The 18761-nt window shown below is 53.8% G+C and overlaps 5 protein-coding genes across 5 annotated transcripts; 4 read left to right on the forward strand and 1 right to left on the reverse strand.

Moving 5' to 3' along the window:
* Positions 1 to 1213: 1213 nt before the first annotated feature.
* On the forward strand, positions 1214 to 2478 carry N656DRAFT_772671 (uncharacterized protein; the record flags this gene model as incomplete). The annotated part of the gene is made up of 2 exons (XM_064813949.1): positions 1214 to 1326; positions 1389 to 2478. 2 exons carry the CDS (start codon positions 1214 to 1216, stop codon positions 2476 to 2478), a joined length of 1203 nt encoding a protein of 400 aa, XP_064664882.1.
* A 262-nt stretch (positions 2479 to 2740) lies between these two features.
* N656DRAFT_785426 (fucose-specific lectin) lies at positions 2741 to 4435 on the reverse strand. The gene has a single exon (XM_064816385.1). The coding sequence runs from the start codon at positions 4195 to 4197 to the stop codon at positions 2977 to 2979; it is 1221 nt and encodes a 406-aa protein (XP_064664883.1). The 5' UTR covers positions 4198 to 4435; the 3' UTR covers positions 2741 to 2976.
* Positions 4436 to 9407: 4972 nt separating this feature from the next.
* On the forward strand, positions 9408 to 10405 carry N656DRAFT_516736 (uncharacterized protein). Its single transcript, XM_064809928.1, has one exon. The coding sequence runs from the start codon at positions 9689 to 9691 to the stop codon at positions 10262 to 10264; it is 576 nt and encodes a 191-aa protein (XP_064664884.1). The 5' UTR covers positions 9408 to 9688; the 3' UTR covers positions 10265 to 10405.
* A 646-nt stretch (positions 10406 to 11051) lies between these two features.
* On the forward strand, positions 11052 to 12785 carry N656DRAFT_720362 (sugar transporter-like protein; the record flags this gene model as incomplete). The annotated part of the gene is made up of 3 exons (XM_064812441.1): positions 11052 to 11484; positions 11535 to 12468; positions 12533 to 12785. The coding sequence occupies 3 exons, from the start codon at positions 11052 to 11054 to the stop codon at positions 12783 to 12785; spliced, it is 1620 nt and encodes a 539-aa protein (XP_064664885.1).
* A 3327-nt stretch (positions 12786 to 16112) lies between these two features.
* Positions 16113 to 18198, forward strand: N656DRAFT_820571 (multicopper oxidase; the record flags this gene model as incomplete). The annotated part of the gene is made up of 6 exons (XM_064818412.1): positions 16113 to 16365; positions 16430 to 16635; positions 16693 to 16840; positions 16911 to 17419; positions 17480 to 17571; positions 17628 to 18198. Exons 1-6 carry the CDS (start codon positions 16242 to 16244, stop codon positions 18196 to 18198), a joined length of 1650 nt encoding a protein of 549 aa, XP_064664886.1. The 5' UTR covers positions 16113 to 16241.
* Positions 18199 to 18761: the final 563 nt, after the last annotated feature.

The following is an 18761-nucleotide window of genomic DNA, read 5'->3' on the forward strand; positions in this document are numbered from 1 at the left end:
CTAGGACGTTGTCCATTGGCAAGGTTAGGGTTGGCGCCTCCAGACAGGCGGCTGTGGCGCGCGGGGACAGGTCAGCATTGGCAGGGCTGACTGGTGGAGCCCGAATACTTTCCTGACTCCTGAGTGCCCGGCAGCTATGAGCTTGATCTGCAGCATGCGAATGCGTCTTTTAAGATAGCAACATACTTCATTTGGGACATCTAGCAGCTAACCAAGGAAAAGGTTGTACATTGCCTTATCAAAGTGCGACCGTCGAGCCTGTAGAGTGCTGCCCGGAAGGTTTTGTCTCCGTACGAAGTACTTCGTAAACTCTGTAGCTTTGTCAACTCTTGGCAAAATCCGAGTCGTCTTCTGGCAAACAGGCAAGAGCTGCAGTTACCTCTCTACAACAACAACAACAACCACACAAACCACCAAAGTATAAGAAGCTCAACCCCGGAATATTGATACCTCAAAACAACCGAGATCAAGCTCAAGCTGTGTTATCTAGAGTAGTGCGTGCCACCTGCAAATCTAGCTGGGAAGGCACGTCTCGCCGGATTCAGTGGATTGAGACCTGTCTGCCAAGCCTTGGCGATAGCTTCAGAGTGGAGTTGCTTGTGGAACCTGTGGCTGGGTACTGGGTTGAATGGAGACTCCTGAGTGGCGTCGCGGGGTTATCTGCCTCATGTGCCTAATCTTAGCGTGCTGCGCAAAAGGAGAATTCGCCTTTTTTAATTTCACGTTAAGGAGGTCAACTCCATTGCATCGTTTGCGCATCGGCAATCCAATCATATCATGCCTAGAAAAGGTCTGGGCCGTTGGCCTGCCGTGTTCCGGCCTTTCAACCCAACTTTTAAACATGGGACGAGTTGGCCAAGATCGCTTCCATGGCCCGTCGCCCCAAGTCTCGGATGAATGTCAGCTTACTTCGTACTTCTAACCTCATTTTACCTTTTTGCCCCTTTCCCATCCCGTTTCTAGCACCTGCAATTAATTTTCTTCTTTCTCAACGGCAATCGCGAACTTTTCTTGCGTCGCGGCCCTCGCCATCCGATCGTTAATCACCAACTTCTCCCGGGGTTCATTCTCCGGATTTTTCTCCGGTCACGTCGCTCGGCCGACTCGGCCGCCAATTCCCGCAACTGCCGCAGTTACCGCCTGTCTCATCTTTCCAAGGCTGATCTGCTCCGCCGGGGGCTTTTCGCAATCCGCGCTCGCGCGGGCGGTGGGCATGACGGCCTTCCAGAACCTCCCGCAACTGTGGCGGCGACTGTTGTTTCTGCTACCAGTTCTCGTCATCGCGCTAATCCTCGCCACCGGGTTGTACAATGGGTCGTTGCCGAAGTAAGCATCAATGATGCCGTCGTCGTCGGCAGGCCAAGATTATCTTTTTCTGACGTTCCCAGACCGAGAGTAGTCCTCGAATACCCTTCCCCACCACACCCGACACTCCAGAATTGTGGGTCACCGCCCGAGCCCGCGACAAATTCGCTCCCCGACCTGATCCGCGCGCTGTGGGCACCGGTTGTCGTGCCGATCACGGCAGCAAGCTTCACGACGCTCGATGGGACTGAGAAGCGGCTTCCCCCGCCGGAAGAGCTGGTTCACACCAAGCCGCTCGGGAAGCGTGTCTGCATTCTCGACGTCGACACGCGCGACCTCGCGGGCGATGGCAGCATTTTCTCCCACGAGCTGCCCCCGTGGGACAAGCTGGGGAGCCCCTCGGCGGGCTTCCTCAGCCATTACCTATATGCGCAGATCCACGGCTACACGTACAAGTTCATACGCGCGCCGCAGTATGCCGACCGCGCGCCGCACTGGTCCAAGGTCATTTTCACACGCGAGATGCTCAAGGAATACGACTTGGTTGTGATGCTCGACTACGATGCCATGTTTCCGTCGCCCGAACTGCCGCTCGAGTGGCTGCTCAACTACTGGAAGATTGGCCCCGAGGTCATGGTGGCAATGGCCGAGGACCCTGCCGGAGACCCCAACTGGGACTCGCACCACAAGCCCAACGTCAATTCGGGTTTCATCATCGCGCAGAAGAGTGAGAACACGCTGCGACTGTTCAAGGACTGGGCAGAGTGCCCGTCCGAAACCCGCTACAAGGGCTGCGCCCAGTGGAAGGACAAAATCTTCCACGAGCAGGCCGCCTTCAGCTCCATGGTGCGCTACGACTTCCTCGACGGCTACAGCATCGATACCCATCCGCAGTACATCCGCATGCTGCCCTGCAAGGAGGCCAACGGCATTCCTGAGGTTGCCGACACCGGGTGCACAGGGCAGCTGGTCCGGCACTACTGGGGCCGAAAGCCCTTGACCAACCGCGAGTTCGGTCACAATGTCATGGCCAGCCTCACCCCACTCCTGGTGCAGGCCGCATATAGGGCTCCGGGGCACGTCGAGGATTTACGGGACAGGGTCCTGAACGGGTCGGATGTGCTCGACAGAACCGCCCATCAGTTTTGGGGAGTTTCCGAAGGGTCGCAGTGAGAAAGGGTATCTAAAACTTTCCTGACGAAGAATGTGATTGCATCATGATGGCGGAAATTTTGAGGTTTCAGCCGGGTGTTCGGTGTAGGGGAACGTTAAGTCTGAAATGGGACCTCGGGATGCAGTTATCTAATCCCTTATGTCGATGACGCAGTTACAATGGGCGGCCGGCAATACAAGCTGTGAAGGAATAGAGCGACATGTACTATAACGGATACACTACAATACCATAATGCAAGATGCGCTGTACCTGAAGGGAGCCGGCCTCGAGCTGTCGGTCGGTCTCAACTGCAATGAAGACGGCCAAATATGCCTGCCGTAGGTAGGTATCATTAAGGTGCAATCTGAGCCTGAGAGCTGAGCTAACAACTGCCTAGGGGAATCCCCAACCGGCTTGCCGCTGTCAAAGAAAGGCTCCTGCTATCCGCGCATTGTCCACCTCAACTTGCCGAGCATCACACGTCAAGACCATAACGACACACTTTTGAACTTTTCTGCTCAGTAACACCGCCGGCAGCTACCGTCCGACGCCGTCCCGTACACCTCATACCTACCATCGTCCCAGGTGACGGCGCTAGGCTTCCAATCGACGTTCCCCCCCATGTTCTCCCAGCCCGGGGTCCACTTATCGTTCTCCCAAACCCTGCGGTACACCGCATTGTCATCCCCGGTGATGTACAGCTCCATCTTGCCCTTCCACACAACCACATCCGGCGCCCTACCCGGCTTGAGCTTGCCGCCCATATTCTCCCACGAACCCCACCCGCTCCCCTTCCGGTACGCCTTGTGCCAGCACGCGCCGTCGGTGCCCTTAACAAAGATGTGCATGCGCCCGTCCCAAGCACAAGCCGCAGGCTCGCCGTCGAGCGACCCGCCGAGACTCTCCCAGTCGCCCCAAGCGTTGTTCTCGTACTTCTTATGCCACGCCTGCCCGTCATCGCCCTTGCAGTACACGCTGGTGTGTCCTTCACCCCAGGTGACCGCCTTGGGCGCGCTGTCGAGGAACCCGCCCATGTTCTCCCAGCTGTACCAGCCCCCGCTGCGGTCCTCGTCGTACCTGCGGTGCCAGCACTGCCCGTCGGGGGCTGTCACATAGATGCCCACGTGCTTGCTGCCGCATGAGCAGGTGGATGGGTAGTGCTTCATGGTGCCGCCCATGCTCTGCCACGGGCCCCAGCCGCTGCCCGGGTTGTACGACCGGTGCCACGGCTGGTTGTCGGTGCCTTTGCAAAAGACGTGGTAGTTGTCGTTTTTGCGGCTGCAGCAGGCTGGTGGGCCGTCGAGAGAGCCGCCGAGGTCGTTCCAGTCGGACCACCCGCCGTCGTAGCGGTCGCGGCTCTTGTACTTGCATTTCCGGTCCCGGTGCATGTAGAAGACGTCGAGGCGGGAGCCGCCCCAGGATGCGGGCGCTGCGTGGTAGATGGCGTTGCCGTTGAGGTTCTCCCATTGGCCTGGGGTTGCGCGGCCGAGAAGGGGGTTCAGGGGTGCCGAGACGGACTGGGCGGGGAGACTGGATCGCTTGATTGGAGGATTGTTGAAGAACTCTTCGGTGTGGACGTCGGTCCGGTTGGCGAGGAACCCGCCGTCGTCTGGCCGCGGGGTGTTCCAGTCGAGATGGGTTGAGCGAGGTTCCGGGTGGAATGGCTGACAGGATCCACGCGGAGGAATGGAAAGCACCTGGCCGGTGCTGGCAAGAAGAAGTGTCAGTTGAAGGAGCATGGTGTCGGACGTCTAGCCTGAGAGGTAGGTAGGTTTGCTTGCAGCTGAGACTCCTGACGGGGTTGAGAGGAGGATTAAGACGGGAGTGAGGACTGGCTGATACCGGTTGTTCATATAGTTGGAACTCCCGTGCTCACCTGGGCGTGAGGTTTTTCAACCATTGTCAGCGGAGCACTTCCTAGACAACCTCATGTGGTGTGAACCGACCCGGGTCTTCCGCATCCGATGCAGTTCGTCAGTAGTCTCGCCAGTCGTTGCAACAGTGCGGTTGCATCCTATGATTCTACAACATGAACACTGGGTGCTTGCCATGCCTTGGTAATCTCCCAGTGCCGAATCAGCATCAAGATTGTCTCACGCAGACTACCCCATATAATCTGTACAACCCATCTCGAGAAGTGCTGCCCAGGCTGCACGTCCGGCCCAGGAAACGGACGGAGTCCAGACCGGGCGAATCACCAATATCAGCTGCAGTTACGTCACACACAGAGTCGGTGATTTGGGGACGGGACTGATGCTGAGGATCGGTTCCAGGGAAGGTGGTATCCAACGGAACGCAGGTAATGTTGCTCTCGACCGGTAAGGGCGGGGAGGTAAGGTATACCTTAACCAAACATCTGCGTTCCGCACCCGGGATCGATGCTAAGTATAGGGGTCTCGTCGCGAAAATGGGTAAGCAGCCCGAATCACCATCCTCAATATTGCAGGCGCATTTATTGTACCCGACTACCGGCATGGACTTTTGCCTGTTATGAGAGTTGAGGAGCTGCGGGGAAGCACACAGCTTGGCTTCTGGCCAGGCTGCAGCGGCGGCGAGGTGTCGAGAGTCTGAGCTGGAACGTGGATGGGTTATTGGGCAACGTACGATAATTTGATCTGGTCATTGGGATTCTTGGAAAAGCCTAGACGATGGCAACTCGGATTTCGTCAACTGTTGTCATTGTGCACCGTGACGGGCAAGGAGGCTACCGAACTTCAAGAACGAAGGGTGGGTTAGCTAGAAGGCGGGTGGCTATCTGTGATGTGGTCAATGATGGCGATGCACTGGAAACATTAACCTAAAGACGATGAACCAAGGTAATGAGCGAGAAGAGAGGGCAGCCCTGTCATTCATAGCAATCACGACTGCCTTTGTTGGGGCTGTTATGCCGGTTTACACCGGCATCAAATTCGAGAGGGGGTCCCTCGCGAGTTGGCGCCCGTCTGTCTAGTGCCATGTGCTACGCTGAGGATAAGTTCGCTATCAAGAACCAGTTGGGATGTCATATGTCCATCCGTCATCTTCACGAGGTTAAAACTAGGTACGTTTAGCCCATTGTGACTGAGCAGACATTGCCCACCCTTCATCTCGTATCAAAAGACTTGTCAAGATAGACCATCTGTAAACGACTCAGTGTAACCAGCCTTGATGGCTAGGTACTTAAAGTCCCTGAGGAAATACTAGTAACTCAAATACGCACAATCTAGGTAAGAGACCGGGGATGTCAATCAGTTTCGGGCTACCCAATGGCCTTGCTTCACCGTTGCGACACCGCAACTCCCACTAAAGAGAACGTTATGCAAGGACGACAGACTTCTGCTGCGATCCTGACGATGACTCCAGTTAGATATATCATCGGCCTGGCCGTTGTGGAATACCGTGACATCACCTTCCCGGTGAACCTGAAAGTCGAGTACATGTAGCGCGTATGAGACAAAAGTCGGGATAACTAAGGTAATCACTTGGCAAGTCACTGCATGATTAGAATGAGTGTCGTTGTAGCACCAGGTAATCCGCCTCGCTGATTAGCACAATCATGAAATACTACCCTTCTTCTGAGGGTCGTGCCAACAGCATCCGCGAGATGAAGGTCGACTTCGAGAGCCAGGTAACTAAGGCAGGCTTCGTGCTGGTGCAGCTACCTGGGAGTCTCGGACATCCAGAGATCCAACCGGCCTTTTCCTCCGAGGGCGTAGCAAGGCATGGTCCATTCCATTTAATTTGAGATTGAGGCAATCTCTCGTTGGCTTCCAAGCGCCGCATTGCAAGGTCCAACGTCCGCGGTTGGTGCCACGGGACACTTGAAACGTACACACTACACAGTGAGGATACATGGCGACCTGCCCAAGTTCAACCACTTCGGGAGAAAAGATCATCCCATTGAGACCAAGCTTTTCTTGCCGTCAATGACTATAAGAAGGTCCGAGTCTTGGAGATCGTTCTCTCTTCAGCCTTGACAAGTTCTCTCAGCGTCCGCAGACGTCGTCCAACTGACCAGCTTCCTTCTCATTGACTCGCAGCCGAGCCGTTGAGGCAGTCCAGGCTCTTTGTAATTCTTTCTATCACATCACCATGACTCGTGTGTTCCCCTTCCTGGCCGTTCTTTCCTTTGCCGGTACGGCATTGTGTTGGCCAGTCACCCAACTACCCGGCACAGCCGAGGATAACAAGTTGTCGGCCATGACGGTGGTTCCAGCCCTCCCAATTCGTGAGTCGAGCAACATTGAGAAAAGAGGTGCGCTGCCAAGACCCTGCTGTCTTACTTAACTCCATCGAGAGAAGTCAAGTCTTGCCCAGCCTAGAGACTAACCAAGCGTGGCAGCCACTTGCAACAATCTCAATGACTGCTTGAATCAAGGCATATTTTGCCTTGCCGGGACTGGGAAAGGCTGCTTGTTCTGCGACGACGGACGGAACGCATTCGGAGGTCGAGCCAACCAGTGTATGTGCGGTAACAGCGATGTCGCCATCTATTTTTCCCTGCCTGGCCACAGCGCTCACGACGTTCGCTGCTTCGGATGAGCTCGACTCGGGAGGCAAGGGGAAGAGTGGAATGCGTGGAAGAAACCGCCCAGTCCCGGTCTAGTATACAGAAATTTCCTTTCTTCGGGCCTCAGTCGTTGTCCTGTCGGGTCTCTGATGAATAGTTATAATGCTATTACACCCATTGACGTGTCTTCATGTTCGTCTCCTTGAGAATTGCCTGCCCTATCTGCCCTTCGTGGCTACCTACGCGAGGATACCAACACAGAGTTTCGTTTGCTTCAAGCAGAGTTCCATTGATCTGGTAGAATCTTAACGGCGCTATACACGTTGCATGTTCCCTTCAATGATAAGGATCCATCGGGTTTAGGGCGGAGCTATACGAGTCTGATACTTCCCCGTTTTAGGTATGACAAGACCCCAAGACGGTGCTACAGTACGGTTCAAGTCCGGGATAGAAAGGCATTAGGGGTTGGAATGCAACGATGCAGTACGTTGAACATCTGCGGGCCTCGACAATTCGTAGCCGAGGGAGAGAGGAAGTGAAGCTGCAACCTCAGTTCCCATGGACCTGAATGTTTACGGAACTGGATGACGTTATCTGAAGTAGCGCCTATCCTTTGTCCGGCCGTTATCCAACCCCTTTCAACCTAGGTACACAGTCTGGGACAGCAAGGTGACCGATCTCTGGGAGATAGCCATCGATGACCGCCTTAAACAGTAGATGATAAAAACAGGAACCCCGATTGCTTGTTGCAACCGAGGCATGGCCATTAGCCATATATACTCAACAGTAGACAATGCAGCAGCTCGAGCAATATTGCCATTTACAGAAGAACAGGGGTCAGGCGACTTCGGCGTATGAGGGCCTTATACTGTGTATAGTGGCGAGGGAGAAGCTGTGGAACGATGGCGCAAACCCAAAGCTTAGACACGTGTATCGACGCCTGCTCCTCTTGGTGTAACCGCACAATCAAGGCGCGAGCTTGGGTGTCCTCAACCGTGAGGAGTACGCTTTGCAACTACCTGACTTGCTGGATGTCTTGAATAACACGGTTATGGGGTGCGAAGACGAGCTTAAGGTACCTAAGGTACTCAGCCTTGAGTGACTACCTCAAGGACCCGGGAAACAGCCTTGAGTAAGTAGATACAGTCAAAAGTATCCCTGGCCCAACGCCTCTCTGACACAGTGACAGCGATGACTTGTGGTCCTTACCCCTGAATCTTGAGAGGATGAAAACATGTGGTTTGCGGTCCTCATGCCTCGTGAAGTGCGCAGACGGTGAAAGGGTCTAAAATAGACCGAAACTCTGCAGGATGCACCGCTCAAGACACACTTGTTTTGATCAATGATGCACACAGGTTGTACCGTACATACGCGGGAAATGGACCTACAATATGACGGCGCTGGAGCAGAACTACTAGTAGCTGTTTCGCGCTGTCTGTTTTGTAAGCTAAGAAGTATGGCGTCTCGGCTTCATCATGTTTATGCCATCGAAATCTCGCAATACATGCAGAGTTGGGGTATCAGCCATTCTGCACATTGCAGTTGTGTCATTAGCAGTTACTTACCTACGTGTAGGTAGGCAGGGATAGCTTGGTTTATCCATAGCAGCTCGGTCCTTGCCAGGCACCATTCCCTCCTGTTAGTGAGAGCGGACAAGTACTGCGTGTAAGGTGGAGGAATTCAAGAACTCCACGCCCATCACAAATTCCAATGGCGCGGTCAAGCCGCGCCGCGATACCGTGCGCTGCAGCACGCGTGCTTTCGTCCCGTGCCGCCGGAGCACAGACAGTGAGTGACAGACGCATGCATGCTGCTGTCTCCCGAAGAGCGTGTTCCCGGTTGGAAATATAGCTCAACAGTGTGTCTTCAATTCTTGCCTTCAATTTGGTTTGATAGGGAACCGCGAGCATGTATTGGAGCGACGTGCATCAATTTCTCGTTGTCGCGTGGGCACAGGTTTTCTCGTTGTCCAGCGGTACAGTACATGGTAACTGTTAGTGCAGGCAAAATTTTGCACCCAAAAATCGGCCTCTCGACTACCCCTCTTAACAGTCCGACGGGGATCTGCACGACTCAGGGAAGACATGTCGAGTGGACGCAAACTACCGTAGTCCGTACCATCGTAAGTGTAGTTAAGGATCATGGCCAGCTAAGGATCAGCCTGCCAAGAGCCAATTAGAAGCCTTCATCAAGTCTTGGCTCACAGGTGCCTCGACTCTCGCCAGGTGTCAAGTCCCCAGCCGATTTGCAGGTGTTCAGGTGGCAGCGTTGGACAGTCAACCGTGGGTTCAATTTAGCGACACCTGTGGCCAAGCCCTGGCAGGTGGCTGGTGATCCTTAACCAACCATGATCCTTAACTACACTTATGATGGTACCTCTAAGAAGCTTTGAGCACGACTAGCGCGCACTATTGGGGGCTGGGGAACCAGGAACATGAGGAAGGAACGACGGACGAGACTGCGCTGGCTGTGGAGCATCATGATGGCTTCCATGAAGCGTCCATTGATCTTGGGTTGCGGTCTTCCCCAGGAATTTTGGGCCCCACTTGGTCGCTGGGCAATCTCGCCTGTGCCCGTGATTGTGGATTTTTGGTGATCAGTCCAGCCTTCTACCCCGGATTTTCGTCCCTGACTTCCGGGCCGGAAACCGGGGAGCTTCTTGACCACAAAAAAGCTGGCGAAAAAATTCAGCACGGCTTCTCGTCCACAAACCGCCGCCAACAGCACCAAAATCCATTGTCATGCCTATCCCCACCCAGCGTTGGGCAAAGCATGAATTCACTTACACCAACATGGGATGCCTCCCGCCAACACTGCAGCCCCTGCATACTCATGCTTGCGCTCACTGCATGCGGCACAGTCCATTGACCAATCCAGCGGGTTCCTGGTCGCTTGATCCATGGCTCATTTCGATTTTCTGGGCTACCTTGCGAACGCTCAGAGCATGGAAGGTGATGACACCGCTTCTCCGTCTGTGCGCAAAGCTGTCACCAAACGCTAGATTCGAGAAGCTGTGCTCTTCTAATCGAGCAAGTTCGGACGGCGAACATCAGACTTCCAAACTTCCTCGGTTCCCCGCAAGCAATCCGATCAGATGGCCATCAGTCCGAACCGGGCTGATGCAATGGCAATATCAGGCCATCGGCGATTGGTCGTCTAGCTGTATCCCACCATTTTCCCGTTTTACCATCCGGGCCTTCTTAGTTGGGTCAATCTTCCGGAAGGCCTTGCAGAGAACGTCTGTCCTGTACTGTACTGTACTGTACATACATACACTGGCAGGTAGGTACTGCACACCTGAAAACCCCAACATCTGACGGTTTGTCTGTCCTGTGCATCCATGTCGGCTCGAATCCATGATCCTTGATTCTCGTTCCGGTCGATTGGCACACCCAGGTCTAGCGAAATTCGACCGTGGATGTCTACGAGGACTGTAGTAGCGACCTGCTCAAAAATAGCCAGTAACCATGCCCTTGCCTTTCCACGGCCAAGGGTTCTTCCGGGGTCTTGTGTTGTACGAAGTATTGCACGTTCAACATTACCTTTACTAACGTTGATGTCGATATAGTTCCTTAGAACGCATATTCTGAAGCCAGACCTATCCATCAAGACATCGAATCACCGCTCTCACCTGCATCGCTGCGTAACCTCTGACGATGACTCGGGATCCAAGTGTCCGCTTCGCCATTTGGGTCTTGTGCCAAGCCCACCATGAATCCTCCAATATGCGGGACGCGAGGCTAGTGGCCCCCCAGACGGCCTGGGGTTTCATCGGCCACCCTACCGTCGCGACCCGGCCTTGACAGGCTCACCTTCATCGGAGTTAGGTGGTCCACTTTCCGCTAGGGTGCCCCTCCTTACCAGAGATCGTATCCCCCTACCGGTCAACCTCAAGAAGAGCACTGAACCCCAGAAGTACTAGGACGTGCTGCTCGTGCCCCCAGGATACGAATGTCCCCTCGTCTACACCACCTTGAGCCTGGATAGGCTTTCGATGATCCGACGAGAAACTCCTCACGCTCCTCCCCCCGAAAGAAAACTCTATCTGAGACCTCTTATAACCGACCAACGTACTGAGAAAGGCGGCCAGCGGTGCAGTCGGCAATGGCGCCAAAAGCCAGCACGAGGTTAGACTCGGTTTCGCCCGGGTTTGAGGAGATGGAAGATGCGCCACGGTTTCAAAGGGTCTACTGGACAAAAGAGCCGCACCTGAGGAAGCTTTACTGCTTGAGCACCATCCTCATGGTGGCATCAGCGACGACCGGGTACGACGGGATGCTTGTCAACACCTCGCAGCAGATCGATTTGTGGAAATGGTTCTTCTTCCCCGAGCTCAAAGACGACCCGCATCTCTCGAACCCCGTGCTCGACAGCAAGCTCGGCATCCTCGTAAACATGTTCAACATCGGATCCATCACGTCGTTCTTCATTACGCCCTACGTGGCCGACCACTACGGCCGGAGGCCAGCCATCGTCCTCGGCTGTCTCTTCATGATCATGGGCGGGTTACTGACCGCGTTTTGCAATGGATACGGGAGTGGGTAGGCACCCGCACCTTGCTCGAACCCTTACTGACATGGAGAGCAGTGTACATGGGCGGCCGCTACCTGCTGGGGTTCGGTAACTCGCTGGCGCAGATGGCATCGCCGCTTCTCCTGACCGAGATTTGCCATCCACAACATCGTGGCCCCGTCACGGCCATCTACAACTGCCTGTGGAACGCGGGCGCACTGCTCGTGTCGTGCATCGCGTGGGGCACCGCCAACATCAACAACGACTGGTCTTGGCGCTCCATCACGCTCCTCCAGATTGTCCCATCGCTCGTCCAGCTGTGCGGCATCTGGTGGATTCCCGAGTCGCCTCGTTACCTGATCGACAAGGGCCGCAACGAGGAGGCGCTGCTTATCCTGTCCAAATGGCATGGCGGGGGCAACCTCAACAACGCCACGGTGCAGTTCGAGTTCCGCGAGATCAAGGAGACGATTCGCATCCAGAAGGAGACGGAGCGTGCGACTAGTTATCGGGATTTCTTCGCCACCCGCGGTAACCGGTGGCGTCTCGCCATCATCGTGTCGCTGGGCGTCATTTCGCAGTACAGCGGCAATGCCCTCTTCTCGAACTACATGGACACGATCTACCTGGGCGCTGGCATCAGGGCACAGAACCAGAAGCTCGCCATGTCGACGGGGAAGACGATTCTTGACCTCATCGTCACCATCACGGCGGCGCTCAACGTCGACCGCTTCGGCCGCCGGCCGCTGTTCCTCGTCTCTATGTTCGGTATGGTAATTTCCTTCGCATGCTGGACCGTGACCGGTGCTGTCTACGAGAATTCGGGCGAGCAGAACGTCGGCTCGGGCCACGCGCAGCTCGTCTTCATCTGGATATTCGGCATCTTCTACGACATTGGCTTCTCGGGCCTGTTAGTCGCCTACGCGCTGGAGGTCTTACCCTTCCACCTCCGCGCCAAGGGCATGATGATCATGAACATCACGGTACAGGCTATCCTCGCCCTCAGCAAGTAAGTTTGACTCATCTCTCCGTCTGTGTATGCTGGTACTGACCTGCCTCCTCAACTACTTTAGTCAAACCAACAAGCTTGCGTGGGCGCGGATGCCAAACCACTGGAACTTCATGCTCTTCTACACTCTTTGGGACTTGTGCGAGCTGGTGTTTGTCTGGTTCTTCTACGTCGAGACAAGGGGTCCGACTCTGGAGGAAATAGCACGCATCTTCGACGGCGATGGAGCAATCGCACACATCGACATGCACGAAGTACGCAAGGACATCTACCAGGCCGAGCACGACGAGGACAACCTGCCGGGAAGGGCTCTTTGACGTAGCCGGCATTTACTTTTTGTCTTGGATATGGTGTCTGGAGTTTGTGGATGTGACTGTTTACATTCCCAATCAGGGCCGGTAGGAAAGCACCGACTTGGTCTTCAAAAGAGAAACATGGAAAGCGCAGTAACATAGTTTTAAGGCTTATATGATACCAACAATAAATCTTACATGTAACGACAAGTCCCTATTCCTTCTTCGCCCTGATTCCCCCTTCAACCGTTTCTCTGCCTCACTGTCCAGTTTGCGGCCCCTATCATGCGTGAGTGCTGTTCCGGGTACGAACCCTCTAGCAGCGTCCTTACCCACTCATCTTTTCCCGTGACCTAGCTTAGTTTCGCACTTTCACACTGGTTTCCCGCATGCACAGACGCCGCATGTTGTCTTAGATGGCCTTGAAGTCCCCTGCTGGTGATGTAGGATGTCTCGTGGAATATGCCGATGTGCGACCTGTAGCCTCGATTCAAGGACTCGCTGGACCGGTTCAACGCGCGCCAGTGTACGGCGTCATGGACTAGATCCAAGCATTGGGGTGCAGTTAAGGCAGAATTGAGATTACAGCACTTATATCGAAGCAGCGTAACCGCGCGGGTGGACTCAATGGCGAATTATAACTGTCTCAGCATTCCTATAGCGAACCCAATTTGAATGTACCTCCCTAGGTACACGTTCACAAAGGCCGCCCACTGCAACAACATAAGTCGGATACACGCGTCAGGGGTTAGGGGTAGAGCATAGTTGAACTAAGGCTACTAAGGTGTACCTTACGAAACTGTGGCATATATCAAGACCGCACACTCCGGACTTCTTGAGCTCTCGTTTAGTAGGTATTACCAGACTCCTTTAGAAGAGCATTGAACGGGAAGTGGTTGCATTTCTTGGTTCTAGCAACGGTAAGAATCTCAGGTACGGAAGGTATAGCGACCTCCCAGTCACCGACCACTGCAGCTCTAGCTCTCACCCATATCTATCATGTCAATGCGCAAACATCTTCAAGCTGAGGTCCGCTAATAGAAGCTTGACTTCTGCTAGATTTCAAGTTAGGTTAGACTCAGTCTCCATTGGCCTGACACTGAGTTCGGATACTTGACCTCATCCCTTAGCGGACTTCAATTGATGGTTCCAGACCTTGTCCTCGGACGTAACTCGGAGAGACACAGTCACACAGGGCATCTCATTGGCATCTGCGTCTTTATCACTCACTTTTCGTTGGATCTTATCGTAACCCGGATGTTGAGTTGACACTGGGAAGTAACGGCAGGGAAAGGGCGAGGTCTTTATCTGGTATAAATTGTGAAGAGTACCTTAAACTTGGAAACTTGATATGATCGGGTCGATCTACGTGATTGTGGCTAGGATGGAATTGGCGGCATAAGCCTCGCTCACTTGAGTTAACTGAAAATAAATCACCGGCAAGACTTCCCATGCTGGTAGGCATGCGGGGGAAATTCCAACAACCCTGCAAGCACTCCGTACGCCGAGAAAGCTTCAGTGATTACCTAACCTGGCAACTTGTTGCAAGCATGAAATCACACTGAATGTACAAGTTGTGGATCAGATAGTGATAATCGAAATCGAAGCTTGGAGTCATTACTTGGAGTTGGACTTGGTAGAGTACTCCAAGTTCCCCGACGCATGAACAACTTCATCCACGAAGCCGCGAAGCGTACCGCTGTATCATAGACGTACTAGTAGCGTTAGCAATATTCATGGATAGTATGGTGCATTACGGTAGGTTCGGCTAGCAGTGACAGAGTTGCTCCCTTACGATAAGCAGAAACCGCCGTGGTGTTGAAGTGTTCAAACAAGCCGTACAGGTCAATCCGGTGCTGATGTGCATATCCGTACTTGTACCTTCTTAGTCTGAGTGAGTCTCTAAGTCCCTACAGTAGTCCTCCTGCTCAGTCCTTCAACCACAAAGCATCATTACAGGTATACCTACATACCTAGGTAATTTAACCTGACTGAGTCGAAGAGCATGTAGTTACGCGTAGAAAGTGCAGAAAAGAAGCCTTGGGGGAGAGTCAAGATATGAAGTGATTCAACCAGACTCGGAGTACTCCGTATGGTGTACAGTACACTGTATTGTACGGATACAATTCGGCACTGCAGAAAGCTCGGCAGTCGCGACGTGATCCCCCTGAAAACTCCGATCCCATGTCCATTCCTCACCGACACCTGAACATGGCTGGCATTGGCATCCTTTTCTGGCAACCCCCGTGACAACGACATGGTCGGAAATGCAGCCAATATGAAGGATATCGTTCAGCAGCATCGAATAAAGAATTCAACAAGACGTGTCGATTGTACATGTACAATGCTGACCTAGACGCAACTCATTCATCAGGTCAAGTGGGATCGTAAGAGGTTGTGAATGGTGACCGAGATGTCCGAGGCACCGAGTTCGTCATCAGCCCCGGCCGCCAAATATGGCACCATATCCCACGTGCATCGCGTTTCCCCGAATTTTGAACTACACGACTTGAGTGTGTATTCATTATTTCAATTCTGACTACCCAACTGGAGACTCTAGGTGAGTTGCCCTACTTCAAGCCCCAATCAATAATGGAGTCTCTTGACTCTCTGACATCATGATACAGGCGCCCATCGCGAGAGACTCGAAATACTTATCTGCAAGCCAAGTTTATGAGCCGCCATGGCTGAAATCGAAATGATGCTGAGACTCTTGATGAATGTTCCGAGTCGCCTCCTGAGCCCCTATATATGCACGCGTTGTTTATTTTTCACATTCCCAGACATAACTAAGGCATGTCATGTACCAAGCTAAGCGGCTGACAGAAGCAACAGTTCGGAGATTCGATTTCCCTGCAACGCTAAGGCTGCAGCTATCGGCGCTGAGTTCGCAGGGGATACTGTACGCATCTTAGCTCATCCAAGGGGCAGTGACAAGCACATTTTGATGGCGATCGCCAACAGGATTGGTGCAATCTTGGCAAGTCCCATTTGTCCATCGACTGAGGCGCCGCTCAAAACCGTCAGAGCCCTGCAGGTCCCCGGCAAGCGGCTGTCATCACGAACGCTATTGCAAGCCACCTTGATCACCATTGGTTGCTTGCTGAGGAATGGCGCAAAAGAAACACCAACACTCAACGCTGCCCCTTTATCGCCCTGTCAGTCACCTACTCGAGTTCACAATTCTCACTCATCAGCCGTCGGTTCCGAGAAGTCATGGCGTCGTCCACAGCCTCGCTAAGAATGATCCCCAGCATAACTCGGCGGTCTAGACGCGGGTGGACTGTGCTGGAATATCTTCTTTCTAATATACATGACCTTCCCATTCTCTTGAAGTTGAGGTTTCTCTTTCCTTTCTCTTAGTTGCGCAAACCGTCATTCGCTCAGTCATTCGCTTGCTGTCATTCGTTTTGTTTGCAGACCAACTATTATTCTCTCCTTCCCGAGCTCGGGTTAATGTATTAATACCCATCCGCTTCAATGATTAAATCTTTGGCTCTGTTGGCCGCTGCGGCCTCGGGCGGGCTGGCGGCCGTGGTGAAGTATGACTTTGACATTGGCTGGGTCAAGGCAGCTCCAGATGGCGTTGAGCGCGATGTGATCGGTGAGATGACACCCCTGGGAAGAGGATCAAGCTTTGAGCGGTTCTCGCTGACAGCTGTGTGCAGGCATCAACGGTAAATGGCCGCTGCCAACCGTCGAAGCAACCGTGGGCGATCGTGTCATTGTCAACGTTCATAACAGCTTGGGCAACCAGTCCACCGGCCTTCACTGGCACGGCATCCACCAGCTCGGGACAAGCCACATGGATGGCCCTGCTCACGGCACCCAATGCCCGATTCCTCCTGGCTCGACCTTCACGTATGATTTCATCGTGAGTTTGCTGAGTATTCCCATTTGTTTTCAACGTTCAACTGACTTGGGGGCTCAGGTTGACCAAGCGGGCACTTACTGGTATCACTCACACACTGGGAGCCAATACCCAGACGGTCTTCGAGGGCCGATGATTGTTAGGGACAAGCTGTTGGAGGACCCTTATAAGGGCGAATATGACGAGGAATACTTGCTCACAGTGTCGGGTAAGAAATTCAAACAGATATTGGACTTGGTAAAGCAATGAGCATATGTCCAGCTGACATCCCAACACAGACTGGTATCGCCAGGACGTCCCGACAATTCTCAGAACTGTCGTATTCAATACATCAAACACCAATGTCGCGCCTCCACTCCCGCCGTCAGCTCTTATCAACGATGCCTCAAACGCCGTGGTCAATACGGAACTCAAGTTCGTGCCAGGGAAGAAGTACAAGATCCGCGTGGTCAACATGGCAGCTCTGGCTGGTGTCGTTTTGTTCTTTGATCAGCACAAGATGCAAGTCATCGAGATCGACGCTGCCTACGTCGAGAAGACAGAGGCAGAGCAGATCTACCTTTCGCCGGCCCAGCGGTACTCGTTCATCATTGAGGCCAAGGACACGGCCGACAAGAACTACGCCTTCTCGGCCGTGTTCGACCTCAACCCCAACTTCCAACGTCCTGTGCCTACCATTGGCTTCAACCTCAACGTTACCGGCAGCTTGCAGTACGATTCGAGTGCTCCTTTCCCAGCCCCGGTCACCACGCAGAGCTGGAAGATTCTTGATGACTTTAACTTGAAGGTATGTCAGGACCAGATTGGCCTGCCTTGACCATCTAAAGAAAGCTTCTAACGGATTCAGCCTCTGAAAATCGACGACTGGGTTGACTCCCCAACTGATGTGGTCATTCCGATGGATTTGAACCTTGGACTGGACGAATGGGGTGTTCCTCGGTAAGGCCTCCTGATCCAGCTTCTCCCAGGATCCCACAACTGATGGATCATCACAGTGCTTTCGTCAACGGCAAGCCATACGTCCACCAGAAGGTACCGACTCTTTACACGGCCGTCTCCGCTGGTGATGAAGCAGAAAACCCGGTCATCTACGGCGATGTCAACCCTTTCATCGTAAAGGAAGGACAGGTCGTTGAGTTTGTCCTCAACAATTTGCATCGTGCCAACCATCCCTTCCACTTCCATGGCCACCACTTCCAGGTCTGCAAGCGGGGTGCACCGAACAGCGGTGTTAGCAACAGCCCCGTCGACTGCTCCGAGTCCGCCATGGTCCGTGATACCGTCATTGTCAACGCGAACAGCACGGCTGTGATTCGGTTCAAGGCTGACAACCCCGGTGTTTGGCTCCTGCACTGCCATCTCGAGTGGCATGTGCCTCTGGGACTGACTGCGACCATCATCGAGGACCCCTTCGCGATTCAAGACACGATTGAGATCCCTCGGCAGCACATTGAGGTTTGCAAGGCTCAGTGCATGCCCTACGAGGGCAACGCAGCCGGCAACAAGCAGAACCTGACGGATCTGACTGGTGCTAACCACCCGCCTGAGGATGCTGATCATGGGTAAGGATTGGACCGTCATACCATTGTTCTTCCGAGGTAATGATGCTAACGAAGAATAGTGCCATCTACGCTCAAGGAACGTGCACGACCACGACCACGACGGCTACTTTGTCGTCGGTGTCGCAGACTTCGACCTCTACATCGTCTGCAACAGGCACTCACAGCCACTCAGCGAGCACGACTTCTGATGCGAGCTACACGGGCACAACCACCTCCGCCACGGGCACTCACTCCGAGTCAAGCAGCAAGCCGACTGGTACCGCGACGTCTCACTCTGACACCAGCACCGCCCAGTGGACCACTTCAACTCTGTATACAACCACAACTATCACGGCAACCTCTTGCCCGCCCACCGTCACCAACTGCCCCAACACCCCGTACGTCACCACCACCGTGGTGCCCTACACAACCACCGTCTGCACCGTGACCACCAACGAGGAGTACACCACATCCACCCTCTACTCCACGACCACCTACACCGTCACGTCCTGCGCCCCCACCGTCACCAACTGCCCTCACACCCCTTACGTGACGACCTCCCTCATCGCCACAGCAACCACCGTCTGC

The sequence above is a fragment of the Canariomyces notabilis genome (assembly GCF_033297395.1).
Source record: "Canariomyces notabilis strain CBS 508.74 unplaced genomic scaffold N656scaffold_45, whole genome shotgun sequence".
Taxonomy (NCBI): domain Eukaryota; kingdom Fungi; phylum Ascomycota; class Sordariomycetes; order Sordariales; family Chaetomiaceae; genus Canariomyces; species Canariomyces notabilis.

What these genes read in the sequence shown, in the direction of transcription:
- N656DRAFT_785426 (XM_064816385.1), bottom strand. Translation starts at nt 4,197, where the DNA reads ATGCTCCTTCAACTGACACTTCTTCTTGCCAGCACCGGCCAGGTGCTT.
- N656DRAFT_516736 (XM_064809928.1), top strand. Translation starts at nt 9,689, where the DNA reads ATGCCTATCCCCACCCAGCGTTGGGCAAAGCATGAATTCACTTACACC.